The sequence below is a fragment of the Penaeus chinensis genome, chromosome 14 (genome assembly GCF_019202785.1).
Source record: "Penaeus chinensis breed Huanghai No. 1 chromosome 14, ASM1920278v2, whole genome shotgun sequence".
Classification (NCBI taxonomy): domain Eukaryota; kingdom Metazoa; phylum Arthropoda; class Malacostraca; order Decapoda; family Penaeidae; genus Penaeus; species Penaeus chinensis.
The window spans coordinates 12,468,890-12,488,889 of record NC_061832.1 but is presented as its reverse complement, the minus strand read 5'-3'; the positions used below and the strand labels follow the sequence as shown (position 1 = coordinate 12,488,889).

The 20,000-nt window shown below is 42.3% G+C and overlaps 1 protein-coding gene across 1 annotated transcript in view; it reads left to right on the top strand.

The window, feature by feature from the left end:
• Nucleotides 1-298: 298 nt before the first annotated feature.
• The window catches only part of LOC125032611, a 26,827-nt gene continuing 7,125 nt past the window's right edge, over nucleotides 299-20,000 (top strand). The window contains exons 1-2 of the mRNA XM_047623871.1: nucleotides 299-414; nucleotides 15,991-16,262. Of these exons, the coding sequence (XP_047479827.1) occupies nucleotides 16,260-16,262 (3 nt within the window). The 5' untranslated portion in view covers nucleotides 299-414; nucleotides 15,991-16,259. The remainder of the gene's footprint in view (nucleotides 415-15,990; nucleotides 16,263-20,000) is intronic.

Here is a 20,000-nt window from a genome sequence, read left to right as displayed (position 1 = left end):
ATCCTTGTCTTCTGTTGACGATAACCCTTAACGGATTAATCACGGCTGTATATACAGGTTGGCTACTTTGCGGACTAAATACGGCGGTAGAAAGCATTATGTGGCCAAGGGACCTCATCCTGGGCTTCAAGGGACTTTTATCGCCGTCAACCGAGATAGACGGTTTACCCACGTCTCTATATTAACAACAAACAAGACAACACTCGCACTGTCGTTGGGACATCGTGGGTGCTGCAGACAACTCACTCGCGCCCATAATCATTCTACACTCGACAGCTATCTTTTATATCGCACTGCAGATAGCCACGTGAATCACTGTCTGAAGGTTCAATTGTCGTGATCTACAAAGTTATTCTTCGACCCCTTTGTACGAAATATTTAAGCTGCCACCACCTGGTTAATTCGTCCAGGAACGTAAGTTTCATGTTCGGAAAGTGAGAGGCATTTAGAAGAGTGTAAGTAAAGTTAAAAGAAGCAAGTGTAAGTGTACAGAAAGTACTAAGGTTCGAGGGTCAACACTGGTTAGCGTGTTTATGCCGAGATGGAGTGCGTGTCGATTGTGCAGACAAATGGTATCAAAGAAGTTAATCAATTTACTTAAAAGTCCTAGGAACGCGAAGGGGAGACATTGTGGAGTCTTAAAATTTAGCGAGTACGTTTCACAATAAGTTTAAAAAAAGCATAAATCCTTTAATCAAAATACACAAAGACATTTAAAAATCCCCGAAACAGGTGGGAGTAAAAGTGCAAAAAAAAAAAAACCTTGACATCAAAAGAACACAACCCTAAAATTTAACACGTAAATTGATTCCCTCGTGAATGTTTTTAATTTTGCAAGATGTTTTGTTCATATTATTTTTTTTGACAGTGGACCAAACCTCTGATATTTTTGTATTGCTATTTATTGTAGAGAAAAAGCTTTGCCAGGAGTCACTTTTAGTTTTTCTAATTATTCTACGAGCTCTTGCTTGTTTGTAGTTGCAAAAGTTCTCATTATTGATGTTATTTTGGAAAAGCCTGTAGGCCTTATTGCGTCGGCACAGTGCCCTGCGGAAATCTGGTGTCCACCATGGAACTCTATGCTTAACGCTATCTGTCGAAGTTTTAGGAATGGATAGCAAAGCTGCTTCTAAAATCGAATTCTGAATATTGTTTACTTTATCATCAATGGTTTCTCCAACAAGTTCGAGCTTGACGCTCCTTGTGAAGGCGACCCAGTCTGCTTTTTTTACGTAAAATTTAGGCGCTGAAGGCGTTCTTGCTGTGTCGCATGAATATTTAATCATATTAGGAAGGTGATCGCTTCCCAACGAGTCATCAATGGTGTGCCACAGGCACTTGGCTGCTACTGATGAAGAGACCAGTGATAGGTCAATAAAGCTCATATTCCCGGTATTATCGTCTACCCGCGTTGGGCTACCATCGTTCAGAAGGACTAAATCAGAATCGTTAATCAGCTTAACTACTTGCTCACCTCTACCATCCACCCGCAGGGAACCCCATAATGTATGATGAGCATTGAAATCACCTAGAATTACTTTATTTTGTGGCAGACTATCCTGAAGAGCAAAGAGCTCATCATAAATTACCACTTTATCAGGGGGACAATAAACCGAACATGTAGCCAGATACGTGTTATTGATTTTTACTTTGCATGCGACAAACTCCAAAGTAGAATCAATAATCACTTTTGTAAAAGGGAGGTTTTGGTGGATGTACATGGCGACTCCGCCTCCACCCCTACCCTCACGATCCTTCCGACACAAATGGTAGTTTCTGAGTGATACGACCTCGTCACAGACGAGGTTGTTTAAGTGTGTTTCTTGTAAGACTATAATATCGGGAGCATAGGACGAGGCTAATAATCTGAGGTCATTTACTTTAGATCTAATACTTCGACAGTTCCATTGTATAATGGTTAACGCGATGATTACGTTTTATGGGGTTTGGAAGTGCCTTGTCCGCCAATTTTAATTTTCTTTTTCTGGGAGGGAGGTTCGTCCTCCTCTCCGTCGCTACACAGGGGCCTTCCATGGGTATTTTTGGAGACAGTAGCCTCCATGTCCTGCGTCTCGCTGCCAGGGAGATGCCCGGTGGAAGATGATCTACTTCGAGAAGCAGACCAAACACCAGACGAAGTCCTAGCAGGAGCCGCCTGGACGAGAAGGTGCGATCCCGATTGTGTTTTGGTATCATCCTTCTTATGATGCTGCTGCTTTGCTGGGTTGATTCAGCAATTTGTTGAATTGTATTTTTCAATTCTTTGATTTGACTCATTAATTCCTTGACCGTTTCCTTTGATTCTGCAATTTCTTTATCCTTAGCTGCAAGTTCCTGACTGATGCCGTTTGCACGGGAAGTGTTGTTAGTTGCTGCTGAAGCGTAGGAAGTATTGGGTTTGCTGGTCAAACCTTCAACCTTCCTCTTGGCTTCACGGTAACTAACATCATGTTCTCTCAAGTATGCTAATATTTCAGTCTCTTTCTTCAAGCTGCTGCACTCGGCAGAGCCAGATTGATGGGGACCTCCACAGTTCGCACACTTGAGCGTTTTCTCAGCACATACAGCAGTGTCATGATCTCCAGCACATTTACTACAAGTAAATTTACTAGTATCTTTGTCATTGCATCGTAATGAGGTGTGTCCAAGTTTTTGGCATCTATTACAGCGCATAGGTTTTTGAATGTAAGGTCGCACTTGGACACGTTCATATCCAACCGTGACATACTCAGGAATTTTACTTGAAGCAAAAGTCAAAAAGCACAATCCGGTTTTTGTTCGCACATTCCCGTCTTTCTTGGTCATGCAGTTCATGTCCACTACGCTTTGGTCCTTCATATTTTCCAGAATTTCACTCTCCTCCATTGTCCTCAAATCCCTGCTAAAGATTACTCCCTTGCAGGTATTGGGGCCAATGGGGATAGTTACGTTAACCTTCAAATCATGAATCTGCGTCAGTTTAAGCAAGTCCTTAAGCTGGGAGTTGAATTGCACTTTTACAAGGAGGCTACCATCTCGCAATTTCTTGACAAAATCAAAATCGCCGTCCACTTGACCATCAAGGACCTTCTTGATGATGAAGGGGCTTACATTCAAAAGCGATTGATTTTCATTCACGCATTTGACAGTCAGATACCGTGCATTCTGTGGAGGGATTGAAAAAAATCGTCGTTCTCATTTGTCAGCAGTAGGGGTTCCGTTGTTTAAGGTCGTATTGGTCGTAGGCGAGTCATGGGTCGTCCCCCCTCCTTGAGGAGGAGGGGTAGCCGCGGGATCGATCATGCTGGGTATCGGACCGAGTCCGACCCCTGGGCCCGTGCCCGTTGTCCTGAAGGAACCAGTTAACCCTTAACTATTGTTAATCAACCTAACAGCAATAGCTAAGAGAAGAGTGTGGCAGTTTCCGTCCTCTACCCCCCCAGTGGAAGCCTGGTTGCGTTCTCCAGTGCCACAGAGGGATCGAGTTATGTGTGGGACACTTCCTTACCGCCGAACTTGCCTAGTGCGAAGGGCGGTAATTCGATGCCCACCCCCCAAGCGAATACGGGAGCCCACAGGGGTACTCCGGTAGGCTCAAGGAAGTCACATAAAGAGAGGAAGAGAATTCAGAATAAAGAAAAAGTGCGCCCAAAGGACGCCCCAGACTACTGGGCCTCCCTACCCAGGGGTCAAAGCCCGCAAGGGCTACCCTGGTGTAGAAGAGAGCTGCGGGTCTGAGGTGGGGTGCTGACTACGCCTACTGTAGTCTCGTGTGACCTGCAAAATCAAGGCACTGAAGGTGCAGGCAAAAAAGCAAATTCTGAAAAATCAGAGGTTTACTCTACATAAATTACGTTATAAACTCAAAAGCAATAGTGCCGAGCGAGACGAGAGGCCCCGGACACCAGGGTAGCTCCTGTGGCACAAGGCTTTGGATCTATTGCTGCTGGGTCTGAAAAGAGAGGTCCGAGCTGATTAATGTCTCGTACACGAGTGGCGTTGACCTTGTTGTTTGTTTGTTTGTTGGATTTCTTGGCTATCAACCAGCGGCATGTGGCCAAGGTTATTAAGCCAATGGATCCTATTTATTCTATCAATCTATATAAGGTCATAAAGTTTTGTCTCCCTTAAAAAAGTGATTACTTTACTGATGATCTTTTCGTCATCTGATAGATTTGATGTAGTAAAATCTTTGTTTTTTATTCTTAAATAGTTTCTGAGTGGCTGTCTATGGATTTGGTATATTGGGCATATTGTCAGTATGTGGTTTAGTGTTAGGGTGGTGGTGCATTGAAGGCACTGTGGAGGAAAGGTTCTTTCTATGTAGGGAGTGAGGTGGGTTATTCTGGTGGCATTGACCCTTAGGCGGGCCAAAACCACCTCCTCCCTTCTGTCTTTCCTGTGGGATGTGTCCCACAGGTCTATGGTTTGCTTCGTTTTGTTTGTGAGTTGGAGGTTGGTCCACTCACTTTGCCACAGGAGATGTATTTTTGCTTTTATAAGGGACACAAAACACCTGAGATCTGTACGAACTATGGTAGTGTCCAGATCGCCAGTTGACCCGGCTAGTTTGTCAGCCTGTTCATTACCATGGATACCAGAGTGACCTGGTACCCATATTAGTTTGATTGATTTGTTGGCACCGTGTAATTTACGAATGATATTACCCAGCAGTTCATTTTTAGTGGTATCTAAGGATTTAATAGCTTTAAGTGAACTTAACGAATCGGAAAAAATGACTATTCTATCGTGGGTCGTCGATAGTGCAAAATCTATGGCTTTATCAATGGCAAATAGTTCAGCAAGAAAAATCGATGTATGATTCGGCAATCTAAACTTTAGGTCACATTCAGTCGACCATACACCCGCACCTACACACTCATCTGTCTTGGAGCCGTCGGTATATATATGAAAAAAGGATAGATGTTTAATAAGGATCTCTCTGAACCTCTGGCGTACCTCACCCTCCGGCGCCATGGCCTTGGCTGATGGAAGCCAGGCTTCCATGATAGAAAAATTGGGGGTTTCCCATGGCGCTATATTTGACTGAACCAGGGTATCGATGGTAGAGAGATCTATACCGACTTTCTCGACGAGGTCGTGGAGTCTCGTGGCAAAGGGCCTAATGCCTCCATTGCCATTAGGGTGGCTCGGGTCTCGAGCCACCTTTGCGGCATAGGTCAGTGCTAACTGGCCGCGTCTGAGTCGGAGGGGAGGTACTCCTGACTCCACCTCAAGACGCTCGATCCGAGTACATTTTAGGGCTCCAAGACACACACGCAAACAAGCATTCTGAACAGCATCCAAACCTTTCAAACTTGTTTTCGATGCCGAGCCATACACGATTGACCCATAATCTACTTTAGACCTAATCAGGGCTTTATATACCATTAGCAAAGACTGTCTATCAGCTCCCCATTTATTACCAGAAATGCACTTTAATAAATTTAGTGCTCTTTGACATTTATTTTTTAACTGACCAATGTGGTCTTTCCAATTGAGTCTACTATCAAAAAGTAGCCCAAGAAATCTTGCAGAATTTTGAATAGGTATTGGGTGGTTGTCTAGAGTTAGCCTGATGTTCGGCTTCCTCCTATGTGAAAAAATTACCCCAATACTCTTTCTAATGGAAAACTTAAAACCCCACTGGAGGCCCCAGTTATGAATCATATCCAGTGCCAATTGGATGCGATTTGCTGAGAATTCTGCATTATTGCTGGAATGCCATAATGCACAATCATCAGCGTACAGTGAGTATTTAAGATTCCGAGGAGGAGCTGGTAAGATGTCATTGATCATATATAGAAATAGAGTTGGTGACAAGACACTTCCTTGTGGGACCCCGTTTGCCTGGACAAAAATGTCCGAAAAAGTGACATTGTCAGAAAACAATTTGACAGAAAACGTTCTGTCAGAAATGAAATTTTGTATAAAACAAGGCAAGTTTCCACGTAATCCGAAAGCATAAAGTTTTCTGAGTAGGCCATATCGCCATGTCATGTCGTAGGCTTTTTCTATATCTAAAAATACTGAAATCAAAAAATCTTTTTTGGCAATTGCCTCTTGAATATGACTGTCCAGCTTTACTAGTTGATCGAGAGTTTGGCGTCCCTTTCGGAAACCGCACTGCTCGTCAACTAGTAAATTACTGGAATTTAAAAAATGCAATAGCCTACTGTTAACAATTCGTTCCATGACCTTGCATAAGCAACTTGTCAACGCAATTGGGCGGTAGGAGATGGCAAATCTGGGATTACCCCCTCCTTTCAATATGGGAATGATGTGGGCGAAGTGCCATGAGTTTGGAAAAGTGTGGCTTTTCCAAATTTCATTGTACACTTCTAGCAACTTAATCATGTCATCATGATTAAGATGCTTTATCATCTCATATCGAATCTCATCGGGGCCTGGGGATGTTCCTCTACAGGCTTCTAGGGCTCGGACAAGCTCATTCATTGTTAGATCTTGATTGTAATCAAAGTCATCTCCTGTGGCAAAGTGAATTGTTTGCAGCTCAGCCGCTTCCTTGATGGGCAGGAATGCGTGATGATAGTTTGCTGAGCTGCTTGTATGAGAGAACTGCCTGGCGAGTGCATTAGCAATGTCTCTAGGAGAATCCAAGTTGTTACCCTCTTCAATGATGTTTTTTATTTTAAAAGATGTTTTTTTCTTGTTGATTTTATTGATAGTGGACCAAACCTCTGATGTTTTTGTATTGCTGTTAATAGTAGAGACAAAGCTCCGCCAGGAGTCTCTTTTTGCTTGTCTAATTACTCTACGAGCCCTAGCTCTTGCTTGTTTGTAATTGCAAAAGTTCTCATTAGTGATGTTATTTTGGAAAAGCCTGTAGGCCTTATTGCGTCGGCACAGCGCCCTGCGGCAATCTGGTGTCCACCATGGAACTCTATGCTTAACGCTATCTGTCGAAGTTTTAGGAATGGATAGCAAAGCTGCTTCTAAAATCGAATTCTGAATATTGTTTACTTTATCATCAATGGTTTCTCCAACAAGTTCGAGCTTGACGCTCCTTGTGAAGGCGACCCAGTCTGCTTTTTTTACGTTAAATTTAGGCGCTGAAGGCGTTCTCACTGTGTCGCATGAATATTTAATCAAGATAGGAAGATGATCGCTTCCCAACGAGTCGTCAATGGTGTGCCACAGGCACTTGGCTGCTACTGATGATGAGACCAGTGATATGTCTATAAAGCTCAAATTCCCGGTATTATCGTCCACCCGCGTGGGACTACCATCATTCAGAAGGACTAGATCAGACTCGTTAATCAGCTTAACTACTTGCTCACCTCTACCATCCACCCGTAGGGAACCCCATAACGTATGATGAGCATTAAAATCACCTAAAATTACTTTATTTTGTGGCAGACGTTCCTGAAGAGCAAAAAGCTCATCATAGATTATCACTTTATCAGGCGGACAGTAAACTGAACATATAGCCAGATACGTGCCATTAATTTTTACTTTGCATGCGACAAACTCCAAAGTAGAATCAATAGTCACTTCTGTAAAAGGGAGGCTTTGGTGGATGTACATGGCGACTCCGCCTCCACCCCTACCCTCACGATCCTTCCGACATAAGTGGTAGTTCCTGAGCGATACGACCTCGTCAGAGACGAGGTTTGTCAAATGAGTTTCTTGGAGAACGATAATATCGGGAGCATAGGACGAGGCTAATAATTTAAGGTCATTTACTTTAGATCTAATACTTCGACAGTTCCATTGTATAATGGTTGACGCGATGATTACGTTTTATGGGGTTTGGAAGTGCCTTGTCCACCAGTTTTTATTTTCTTTTTATGGGAGGGAGGCGCCTCCTCTCCCTCGCTTCCCGGGGACCTCTCACGGGATGGTTTGGAGACAGAAGCCTCCATGTCCTGCACCTCCTGGCGAGGGAGACGACTGACAGACTGCGACCTGCTTCTCTCTCGAGAAACCGATCGCGAGCCAGACGAAGTCCTCACAGGAGTAGCCCGGACGGGAAGGTGCGCTCCGGACTGTGATTCGGTATCTTCCTCCTTATGATGTTTTGGCTGGGTTGATGCAGCCATTTGGTCGACCAATTTTGTCAGTTGATATACTTTAATGTTTAGTTCTTTAACGGTTTGTTTAAGTTCAGCAATTTCCTTATCCTTGGCTGCAAGCTGCTGACTGACATCACTTGCACTAGGGGTGTTGTTAGTTACTGCTGCAGCATAGGAAGTATCGGGTTTGTGTGTCAAACTTTCCACTTTCCTCTTAGCTTCAGTATAACTAACTTCATGCTTTCTCATATATGCTAATGTTTCAGTCTCCTTCTTCAGGATGCTGCACTCGGCAGATCCTGAATGATGGGGACCTTCACAGTTAGCACATTTGGAAATTTTGCTAGTACATGTGATGGTGTCATGGGCCTCAGCACATTTACGGCAAGTGAATTTAGAAGAATCTTTGTCAATACATCTTAATGAGGTGTGTCCGAATTTTTGGCATCTATTACAATGCATTGGCTTTTGGACATAAGGTCTTACTTGAACACGTTCATAACCGACATTGACATATTCTGGGATTTTATTCAAAGCAAAGGTAAAAAAACACAGTCCAGTTTTCGTTCGTACATTCCCGTCCTTCTTGGTCATACAATGAACGTCCACTACGTCTTGGTCCTTCATGCTCTCAAGAATTTCACTTTCTTCCATCGTCCTCAAATCCCTGTGAAAGATTACTCCCTTACAGGTATTTGGGCCAATAGGAATAGTTACTTTAACTCGAAGATCATGAATTTGCGTCAGCTTAAGTAAATCCTTAATCTGGGAGTTGTATTGTACTTTTACAAGGAGGCTTCCATCTCGCAATTTTTTGACAAAATCAAAATCGCCGTCCACTTGACCATCAAGGACCTTTTTGATGATAAAGGGGTTTACGTTCATAAGCGACTGATTTTCGTTCACGCATTTTACATTCGCGAACCTTGCATTCTGGGTGGGGATTGTGAAAAGTGGTCGTCTCGTCTTGTCATTAGTGGGGGTACCATTGTTCGTAGTCAGAGAGTGGTCATGAGTCGCCCCTCCTCCTTTAGGAGGAGAAGGGGTAGCCGGGGAGTCATTCATTCTGGGTATCGGACCAGGTCCGACCCCTCTGCTCAAAGTCGTAGTCCTGAAGGGACAGAAACCTCTTAACTGTTGTTATCAACCTAACTGCAATAGCTAAGAGAGTAGATCAGTATTTCGTCCTCTACCCCCTCAGTGGAAGCCTGGTTGCGTTCTCCAGTACCACAGAGGGATCGAGTTATGTGTGGGACACTTCCTTACCGCCGAACTTGCCTAGGCGAAGGACGGTAATTCAATGCCCACCCCCCAAGCGAATACGGGAGTTCCGAGGAACTCCGGTAGGCTCAGGAAAGTCACATTATAAAGGAAAAGATTTCAGGACCAAAGAAAAAGTGCGCCCAAATGACGCCCCAGACTACTGGGCCTCCCTACCCAGGGGTCAAAGCCACAAGGGCTACCCTGGTGTAGAAGAGAGCTGCGGGTCTGGGGTGGGGTGCTGACTACTACTACTGTAGCCTCGTGTCACCTGCAAAGCAAGAGCACTGAAGGTGCTGGCAAAGCACAACAAATGTTCTGCAATTACAGGATTTTACTTTACAGCTATTTACGTTAAGAGAACTCAGGAACAACAATGTCCAGCGAGACAAGAGGCCCCGGGCTCCAGGGTAGCTCAAGTGGCACAAGACTTTGTACTTGTTGTTACTGCGTTTAAACAAGGTGTTGCCTCATCAAGAGTTCGAACACGAGTGCGTTGACCTGGCTTTCTTTCTTTCTTCTTTCTTTGTTGGATTTCTTGGCTATCAACCAGCGGCATGTGGCCAAGGTTATTAAGCCAATGGATCCTATTTATTCTATCAATCTATATAAGGTCATAAAGTTTTGTCTCCCTTAAAAAAGTGATTACTCTGCTGATGATTTTTTCATCGTTTGATAGTATGTTTATTAATATGAAATCTTTATTTTTTATTCTAAAATAATGTTTGATTTTTTGTCGATGGTTTGCATACTTAGGGCATACTATTAACAGGTGGGATATAGTTATGCTGGTGTTGCAGAGCTGGCATCGTGGAGGGTAATTTTTTTCAATGTAGGGAGTGAGGTGGGTATATCTTGAGGCGTTGACCCTAAGGCGGGCCAACACCACCTCCTCCCTTCTTATCTTCCTGTGGGCTGTGTCCCACATTTCAATTATTGGTTTAATCTTGTTTGTGAGTTGGAGGCTGGTCCACTCACTTTGCCACAGGAGATGTATTTTTACTTTTATAAGAGACACAAAACACCTGAGATCTGTACGAACTATGGTAGTGTCCAGATCGCCAGTTGACCCGGCTAGTTTGTCAGCCTGTTCATTACCATGGATACCAGAGTGACCTGGTACCCATATTAGTTTGATTGATTTGTTGGCACCGTGTAGTTTACGAATGATATTACCCAGCAATTCATTTTTTGTGGTATCTAAGGATTTAATAGCTTTAAGTGAACTTAATGAATCTGAAAAAATAACTATTCTATCGTGGGTCGTCGATAGTGCAAAATCAATAGCTTTATCAATGGCAAAAAGTTCCGCAAGAAAAATCGATGTATGATTCGGCAGTCTAAACTTTAGTTCACATTCAGTCGACCATACACCCGCACCTACACACTCATCTGTCTTGGAGCCGTCGGTATATATATGAAAAAAAGATAGATGTTCAATAAGGATCTCTCTGAACCTCTGGCGTACCTCACCCTCCGGCGCCATGGCCTTGGCTGATGGAAGCCAGGCTTCCATAATAGAAAAATTGGGTGTTTCCCATGGCGCTATATTTGACTGAACCAGGGTATCGATGGTAGAGAGATCTATACCGACTTTCTCGACGAGGTCGTGGAGTTTTGTGGCAAAGGGCCTAATGCCTCCATTGCCATTAGGGTGGCTCGGGTCTCGAGCCACCTTTGCGGCATAGGTCAGTGCTAACTGGCCGCGTCTGAGTCGGAGGGGAGGTACTCCTGACTCCACCTCAAGACGCTCGATCCGAGTACATTTTAGGGCTCCAAGACACACACGCAAACAAGCATTCTGAACAACATCCAATCCTTTCAAACTTGTTTTTGATGCCGAGCCATACACGATTGACCCATAATCTACTTTAGACCTAATCAGGGCTTTATATACCATTAGCAAAGACTGTCTATCAGCTCCCCATTTATTTCCAGAAATGCACTTTAATAAATTTAGTGCTCTTTGACATTTATTCTTTAACTGACCAATGTGGTCTTTCCAATTGAGTCTACTATCAAAAAGTAGCCCAAGAAATCTTGCAGAATTTTGAATAGGTATTGGGTGGTTGTCTAGAGTTAGCCTGATGTTCGGCTTCCTCCTATGTGAAAAAATTACCCCAATACTCTTTCTAATGGAAAACTTAAAACCCCACTGGAGGCCCCAGTTATGAATCATATCCAGTGCCAATTGGATGCGATTTGCTGAGAATTCTGCATTATTGCTGGAATGCCATAATGCACAATCATCAGCGTACAGTGAGTATTTAAGATTCCGAGGAGGAGCTGATAAGATGTCATTGATCATACATAGAAATAGAGTTGGTGACAAGACACTTCCTTGTGGGACCCCGTTTGCCTGGACAAAAATGTCCGAAAAAGTGACATTGTCAGAAAACAATTTGACAGAAAACGTTCTGTCAGAAATGAAATTTTGAATAAAACAAGGCAAGTTTCCACGTAATCCGAAAGCATAAAGTTTTCTGAGTAGGCCATATCGCCATGTCATGTCGTAGGCTTTTTCTATATCTAAAAATACTGAAATCAAAAAATCTTTTTTGGCAATTGCCTCTTGAATATGACTGTCCAGCTTTACTAGTTGATCGAGAGTTTGGCGTCCCTTTCGGAAACCGCATTGCTCGTCAACTAGTAAATTACTGGAATTTAAAAAATGCAATAGCCTACTATTAACAATTCTTTCCATGACCTTGCATAAGCAACTTGTCAACGCAATTGGGCGGTAGGAGATGGCAAATCTGGGATTACCCCCTCCTTTCAATATGGGAATGATGTGGGCGAAGTGCCATGAGTTTGGAAAAGTGTGGCTTTTCCAAATTTCATTGTACACTTCTAGCAACTTAATCATGTCATCATGATTAAGATGCTTTATCATCTCATATCGAATCTCATCGGGGCCCGGGGATGTTCCTCTACAGGCTTCTAGGGCTCGGACAAGCTCATCCATTGTAAGATCTTGGTTGTAATCAGATTCATCTCCTGTGGCAAAGTGAATTGGTTGCAGCTCAGCCGCTTCCTTGATGGGCAGGAATGCGTGATGGTAGTTTGCTGAGCTGCTTGTATGAGAGAACTGCCTGGCGAGTGCATTAGCGATGTCTCTAGGTGAATCTAAATTATTACCCTCTTCTATGATGTTGTTAATTTTGAATGATGTTTTTTTCTTATTTATTTTATTGATAGTGGACCAAACCTCTGATATTTTGGTATTGCTATATATTGTAGAGACAAAGCTCCGCCAGGAGTCTCTTTTTGCTTGTCTAATTACTCTACGAGCCCTAGCTCTTGCTTGTTTGTAATTGCAAAAGTTCTCATTAGTGATGTTATTTTGGAAAAGCCTGTAGGCCTTATTGCGTCGGCACAGCGCCCTGCGGCAATCTGGTGTCCACCATGGAACTCTATGCTTAACGCTATCTGTCGAAGTTTTAGGAATGGATAGCAAAGCTGCTTCTAAAATCGAATTCTGAATATTGTTTACTTTATCATCAATGGTTTCTCCAACAAGTTCGAGCTTGACGCTCCTTGTGAAGGCGACCCAGTCTGCTTTTTTTACGTTAAATTTAGGCGCTGAAGGCGTTCTCACTGTGTCGCATGAATATTTAATCAAGATAGGAAGATGATCGCTTCCCAACGAGTCGTCAATGGTGTGCCACAGGCACTTGGCTGCTACTGATGATGAGACCAGTGATATGTCTATAAAGCTCAAATTCCCGGTATTATCGTCCACCCGCGTGGGACTACCATCATTCAGAAGGACTAGATCAGACTCGTTAATCAGCTTAACTACTTGCTCACCTCTACCATCCACCCGTAGGGAACCCCATAACGTATGATGAGCATTAAAATCACCTAAAATTACTTTATTTTGTGGCAGACGTTCCTGAAGAGCAAAAAGCTCATCATAGATTATCACTTTATCAGGCGGACAGTAAACTGAACATATAGCCAGATACGTGCCATTAATTTTTACTTTGCATGCGACAAACTCCAAAGTAGAATCAATAGTCACTTCTGTAAAAGGGAGGCTTTGGTGGATGTACATGGCGACTCCGCCTCCACCCCTACCCTCACGATCCTTCCGACATAAATGGTAGTTCCTGAGCGATACGACCTCGTCAGAGACGAGGTTTGTCAAATGAGTTTCTTGGAGAACGATAATATCGGGAGCATAGGACGAGGCTAATAATTTAAGGTCATTTACTTTAGATCTAATACTTCGACAGTTCCATTGTATAATGGTTGACGCGATGATTACGTTTTATGGGGTTTGGAAGTGCCTTGTCCACCAGTTTTTATTTTCTTTTTATGGGAGGGAGGCGCCTCCTCTCCCTCGCTTCCCGGGGACCTCTCACGGGATGGTTTGGAGACAGAAGCCTCCATGTCCTGCACCTCCTGGCGAGGGAGACGACTGACAGACTGCGACCTGCTTCTCTCTCGAGAAACCGATCGCGAGCCAGACGAAGTCCTCACAGGAGTAGCCCGGACGGGAAGGTGCGCTCCGGACTGTGATTCGGTGTCTGCTTCCTTAAGATGTTTAGGCTGGGTTGATGCAGCCATTTGATCGACCAATTTTGTCAGTTGATAAACTTTAATATTTAATTCTTTAACGGTTTGTTTGAGTTCGGCAATTTCCTGATCCTTGGCTGCAAGCTGCTGACTGACATCACTTGCACTAGGGGTGTTGCTAGTTACTGCTGCAGCATAGGAAGTATCAGGTTTGTGTGTCAAACTTTCCACTTTCCTCTTAGCTTCAGTATAACTAACTTCATGCTTTCTCATATATGCCAATGTTTCAGTCTCCTTCTTCAGGATGCTGCACTCGGCAGATCCTGAATGATGGGGACCTTCACAGTTAGCACATTTGGAAATTTTGCTAGTACATGTGATGGTGTCATGGGCCTCAGCACATTTACGGCAAGTGAATTTAGAAGAATCTTTGTCAATACATCTTAATGAGGTGTGTCCGAATTTTTGGCATCTATTACAATGCATTGGCTTTTGGACATAAGGTCTTACTTGAACACGTTCATAACCGACATTGACATATTCTGGGATTTTATTCAAAGCAAAGGTCAAAAAACACAGTCCAGTTTTCGTTCGTACATTCCCGTCCTTCTTGGTCATACAATGAACGTCCACTACGTCTTGGTCCTTCATGCTCTCAAGAATTTCACTTTCATCCATCGTCCTCAAATCCCTGTGAAAGATTACTCCCTTACAGGTATTTGGGCCAATAGGAATAGTTACTTTTACTCGAAGATCATGAATTTGCGTCAGCTTAAGTAAATCCTTAATCTGGGAGTTGTATTGTACTTTTACAAGGAGGCTTCCATCTCGCAATTTTTTTACAAAATCAAAATCGCCGTCCACTTGACCATCAAGGACCTTTTTGATGATAAAGGGGTTTACGTTCATAAGCGACTGATTTTCGTTCACGCATTTTACATTCGCGAACCTTGCATTCTGGGTGGGGATTTTGAAAATTGGTCGTCTCGTCTTGTCATTAGTGGGGGTACCATTGTTCGTTGTCAGAGAGTGGTCATGAGTCGCCCCCCCTCCTTGAGGAGGAGAAGGGGTAGCCGGGGAGTCATTCATTCTGGGTATCGGACCAGGTCCGACCCCTCTGCTCAAAGTCGTAGTCCTGAAGGGACAAAAACCTCTTAACTGTTGTTATCAACCTAACTGCAATAGCTAAGAGAGTAGATCAGTATTTCGTCCTCTACCCCCTCAGTGGAAGCCTGGTTGCGTTCTCCAGTACCACAGAGGGATCGAGTTATGTGTGGGACACTTCCTTACCGCCGAACTTGCCTAGGCGAAGGACGGTAATTCAATGCCCACCCCCCAAGCGAATACGGGAGTTCCGAGGAACTCCGGTAGGCTCAGGAAAGTCACATTATAAAGGAAAAGATTTCAGGACCAAAAAAAGTGCGCCCAAATGACGCCCCAGACTACTGGGCCTCCCTACCCAGGGGTCAAAGCCACAAGGGCTACCCTGGTGTAGAAGAGAGCTGCGGGTCTGGGGTGGGGTGCTGACTACTACTACTGTAGCCTCGTGTCACCTGCAAAGCAAGAGCACTGAAGGTGCTGGCAAAGCACAAATGTTCTGCAATTACAGGATTTTACTTTATTTTAGTTACTTTAAGAACTCAGAAACAATAATGTCAGGCGAGACGAGAGGCCCCGGGCTCCAGGGTAGCTCAAGTGGCGCAAGACTTATTACTTATTGTTGCTGCGTTTAAACAAGGTGTTGCCTCATCAAGAGTTCGAACACGAGTGCGTGTGTTGTCTCTTCAAGAGTTCGAACACGAGTGTTGACCTGGCCAGTCGGGACCTATATATATAACCCACCCAGCAAGCATGAATGAAAAAATGAGGGGAATCTCGGGTCAAACAAGGTGAAGGTCGCGTAGCTGTCAAGAGATGGCGGTGTCTTCCCCTCTTAATAAAATGTCCTTTCCTTTTAAAAAAGACTGATTTAAAAGCAATTTTAAAATACGCAAAAAGAGTTATCAGAACTTTACTAAAAAGGGTAAAAAGATTATTATAAGATACCCCATGAGGCAGAATGTGCTCTTCCGTGTGGTTTAGGTTAGAGAAAACGAGAATAAAAATCCAAATCAATATAGTTCACACCATAAAATATCCAACACCAAAATACATATGCATCACCATAAAACATAACATCTTTTCCCCTCCTCAGCTTCCCGGACACGTGTCATCCACGGGCATGGGCGGCCTCGCATTTTTGGTTTTCAGAGGGGAGACTCGTTCTCTCCTCCGGTTCCTCCGCCACTTGGCTGGAGATTCACTACAGAATCGCACCTCTGGCCAGTCACTCTCATGCGAGGGACGGAGCGAGACCGGCCCGGGAGCGAGCGCTTTTGCCGTCGTTGGAAATTGGATCTGCAAAGCAGCGTGATTCTTCTTCTTAAATCCATTTTACAATTGTTCAAGATAGCTGTATGAAATATGGTAAGGAAAACCCTCACATTTTTTTTTTGTTTATTGTCAAAAGTTAATTGAGCCGTTTCTTCGTTTTTACTGTAGTTTTCTCTTAGATAAATATAAAAAAAATGTAATGTATGTAGCGCGCTCTGGGAACCACTCAAATATTTTATCCAGGGGGGTACTATCTGTTATTTTCTTTCGTGTGGTTTCTCCAAAAGTTATCTTCAGAACCCACACTATAAAAGAAGAAGAATCATACAGGGTATTTATGATCTAACTTCGGCCTTAGAGGTAACTAAGAGAAGGGGTAATATCAAAACACTTAATGAGCTTACAAATTTTAGTTGACATTATGAATCATAAATCATTACACTTTTACAGTAAAATAAACATACTTTTACCAAAATGTCCAGGTACTCCAACCTGTCACTCTTTAACTAGTTGTTCTTCTCAGCTATCTTCTTTCCTTTTCTTCATCCATCTCCTGGGCTCCCAAAGATGTTATTTTCTTTCATTCTTATGCACAGCACCAGGAACGAATAAATCCAATCTTCAGCAAAACCACATTAAAACAAAACAAAACATAAAAACTAAAAAAACTAAAAACATAAACCCATTCCTAGAAAAAAAAACAATTATTCTAGTTTACGAATGATAAAACAATATAAAGTTATCAAATCTAAGTGAATAATTTCTTGAAAGAACAAAAATAATTCTTAAAAACAAACAAATTATATAAAACATATATGTCATTATATATGATCTGAGTAATTGTATGCACATTATAGTAAATTTTGACTAAACATCATTTTAACAGTATACAATTATAAATGTTAAGAACACTTACTCTTTGAATGGGTTTTAAATCATTAATAATAATGAGAGAGACACATCGGGATGTTGTTCAGTGCTATGTGCCAGCCTCGAGCTGTGAAGAAGACATACTATTTATCTCTAATTTCTAGTTTGATCTCAAATATTTACTTTATTTTGTTCTACAAATCAAATATATAGTATTTTATGATTTTATTAATCACATAATTACAGTTGAATATTCTTTATTACCTCGGATATTTCACGATAATCTAAAAGACTTTCAGGCTGTTGTATGGCACTCTTCTCTGTAATACATATGCATGAAGACCAAGTGAGGTATATACAGTGGTTTCTAGACGAATTTTTGGGTCATCCTAACCTCCCTTGTACTCATTACATGCATGTATTATAATAGTAATTATGTCATCATTATTACATTGAAATATTTTATAGTGCCTTATAAAATGTTAAACATGTTTAATTATTAACTTTGAAGTGTGACACTGTGCGAATCAGACAAAGTCCACGACATTTTAGGAGTCAAAGACAGTTTCCTGGACAGTCCTTAAATTTGTCGCAGGTAATTCTATGACCTTTCGTGAATATCGCCTCTAGTCATGTGTAGTTTAGAAGAAAACAAATCGACCGAAAAAGGTTTCTTTTTATGATGACACTCAATATTTCGAAATCAGAATTTCCAAAATCATTGCCGTTTTATTTTAAGTAGTAAGAAAACGGTTTAGAAATCCTCTCCCACCCCAAAATATAAGCAATATCTCAAATCGTTTATGAACGAAGAGAAGTGGGCCGACATTTGGTCGAATTCTGGGAATAGAAAAAAGTAGGTGCTGCATTTGCCCTCTTCCATGGAGGACAGCTAGAACAAGAGACGGCCGTGCTCGCCTTCGCAGTTTACCAAGAAACAAAAAGACATCCGCACGTTTATTTCGCCGAAAATGATAATAGTACCAATATTGATAATACTAAACATGGATAAATTGAAGGTGTGCGCAGTTCGAGAAGCACTGACGATGCATGCCCGACCAACTTCCATAATTTCACCGTTCATAGTTTTAGCATTTCTATATTACTTGTTGGCTTAGGCAGATGACATGGTGGATCTCTTTTTGATAATGAGACAACAACTTCGAAATCCTCCTGGACTCCATCTTCAAGTCTGATGAGGAAAGGGAGAGGGTACAAGAGAGAGAGAGAGGAGAGTTAACGCGGTAACACGGGCAGGTGACTACAGGCAAACGGAAGCGAAGGGAGGTCAGGCCAAGTCGGAGGATCATTTGGCATATTGATTTAACCTCTGAGATATGATGATTGCCGGTTTTGTGTTTCTTAGTGCTGAACAATTGATGCTCTATTTAAAGGAGTTAAGCTCCATTACAAACTTCCATGTGTGGAGACACATTTTGTTTCATGGCATCTGTCTTGTGACTGATTGTATTTTGTTAAAAAGCAAGCAATAATATCAATTATTTTTCGACTGTGACAATCAGGATTACATTGAAAAGAGTGCATGGGGTGGTTATCTTGACGAAAACTACGGCATTTTTCATCTCTCTCACTCTCTCTCCATATATATATATATATATATATATACACACTCATGATAGAAAAACCTACAATACAAAAACTTGATTTATTGAAAATGAGACTACAGTTTCGAAATTCATTTGGATTCGATCTACTGATCCAGGTGGATTTCGAAATTGTAGTCTCATTTTCAATAAATCTTGTAATTGCATTGTGGGTTTTCTATCATAGTATCAACACGGAAGAGTGTTTTACCATTCATATATATACATACACCACACACACACACACACACACATATATATATATATATATATATATATATATATATATATATATATATAATTACAAGTATATAATCGGCAGACATTCAACTTGGCTTCGATACGTAGATATCCTCGTTATTGTCCTCAGAAGGTTGTGCTTACAACATGCACTGACGCGGCTTAACTCCTTCCATAAGAAAATCCAGTTCACCATGGAGGAGGAAGAGGATCAGAAATTACCTTTCTTGGACACTCTGATTCATAGGGGTGACGATGGCCTACGTTTCTCTGTATACAGGAAGCCTACAAATAATGATGATCATATCTATTACTACTCCGCCCACAGCAACAAAACAAAATCTGGCGTTGTAATTGGCTTCTTTCTCGGAGCATTGAGGATCTGCGGCCCTGGATTTCTTGAGGATGAGGTTGCCTATATAATTAATTATTTCATGAAACATAAATATCCCTGAGGCTTCTTACTAAACCCCAGATAGAAGGCTGAGAACATGCTCGCAAGATCAGACCTTGCATCTTCTAATATTTTTCTCATATTATCGCCATGTAACATTTCCCCGGCGATCAGCAGATACTTCGGCAATACAGTCAGAATAACCAGCACATCAGTAAAAAAGATACAAGACAATACGAGACAAGAAGCAGCCCGAAAGCAACCCTAACACTGCTGTATATCGCGTACCCTGGAGCAGATGCTATACAGCAGACTTTGGTGAAACAAGCCGTAGTTTCAGCACCAGGATCAGCGAACATCGACCTGACATCCGTCACCATAGGACTTCCAACGCCATGGTGGTACACATAGATGGAGCTGGACATCTACCCAACAGGAAGGAAGCGGAAATGGAGGACTGGACAGACAGAAAATAAAATTTGTGGAAGCTGCATGTTGTATTGTCTACATCGCGACGGAGAATAATGTCAACACAGCATCGGGCAGATTCAAACGATCGAAGATCGCAATTATACGGACGACGAGTGGGACGTCACAGTCATCAGTGTTTCGTCTGCTCATATCTGATATACATATATATTCTGCAATTCCTTTGATGTATGCATTTCTGACGAAGATATAATCGAAACCGGTCAAATACTTTTCTTGTATTTTCATTCATAC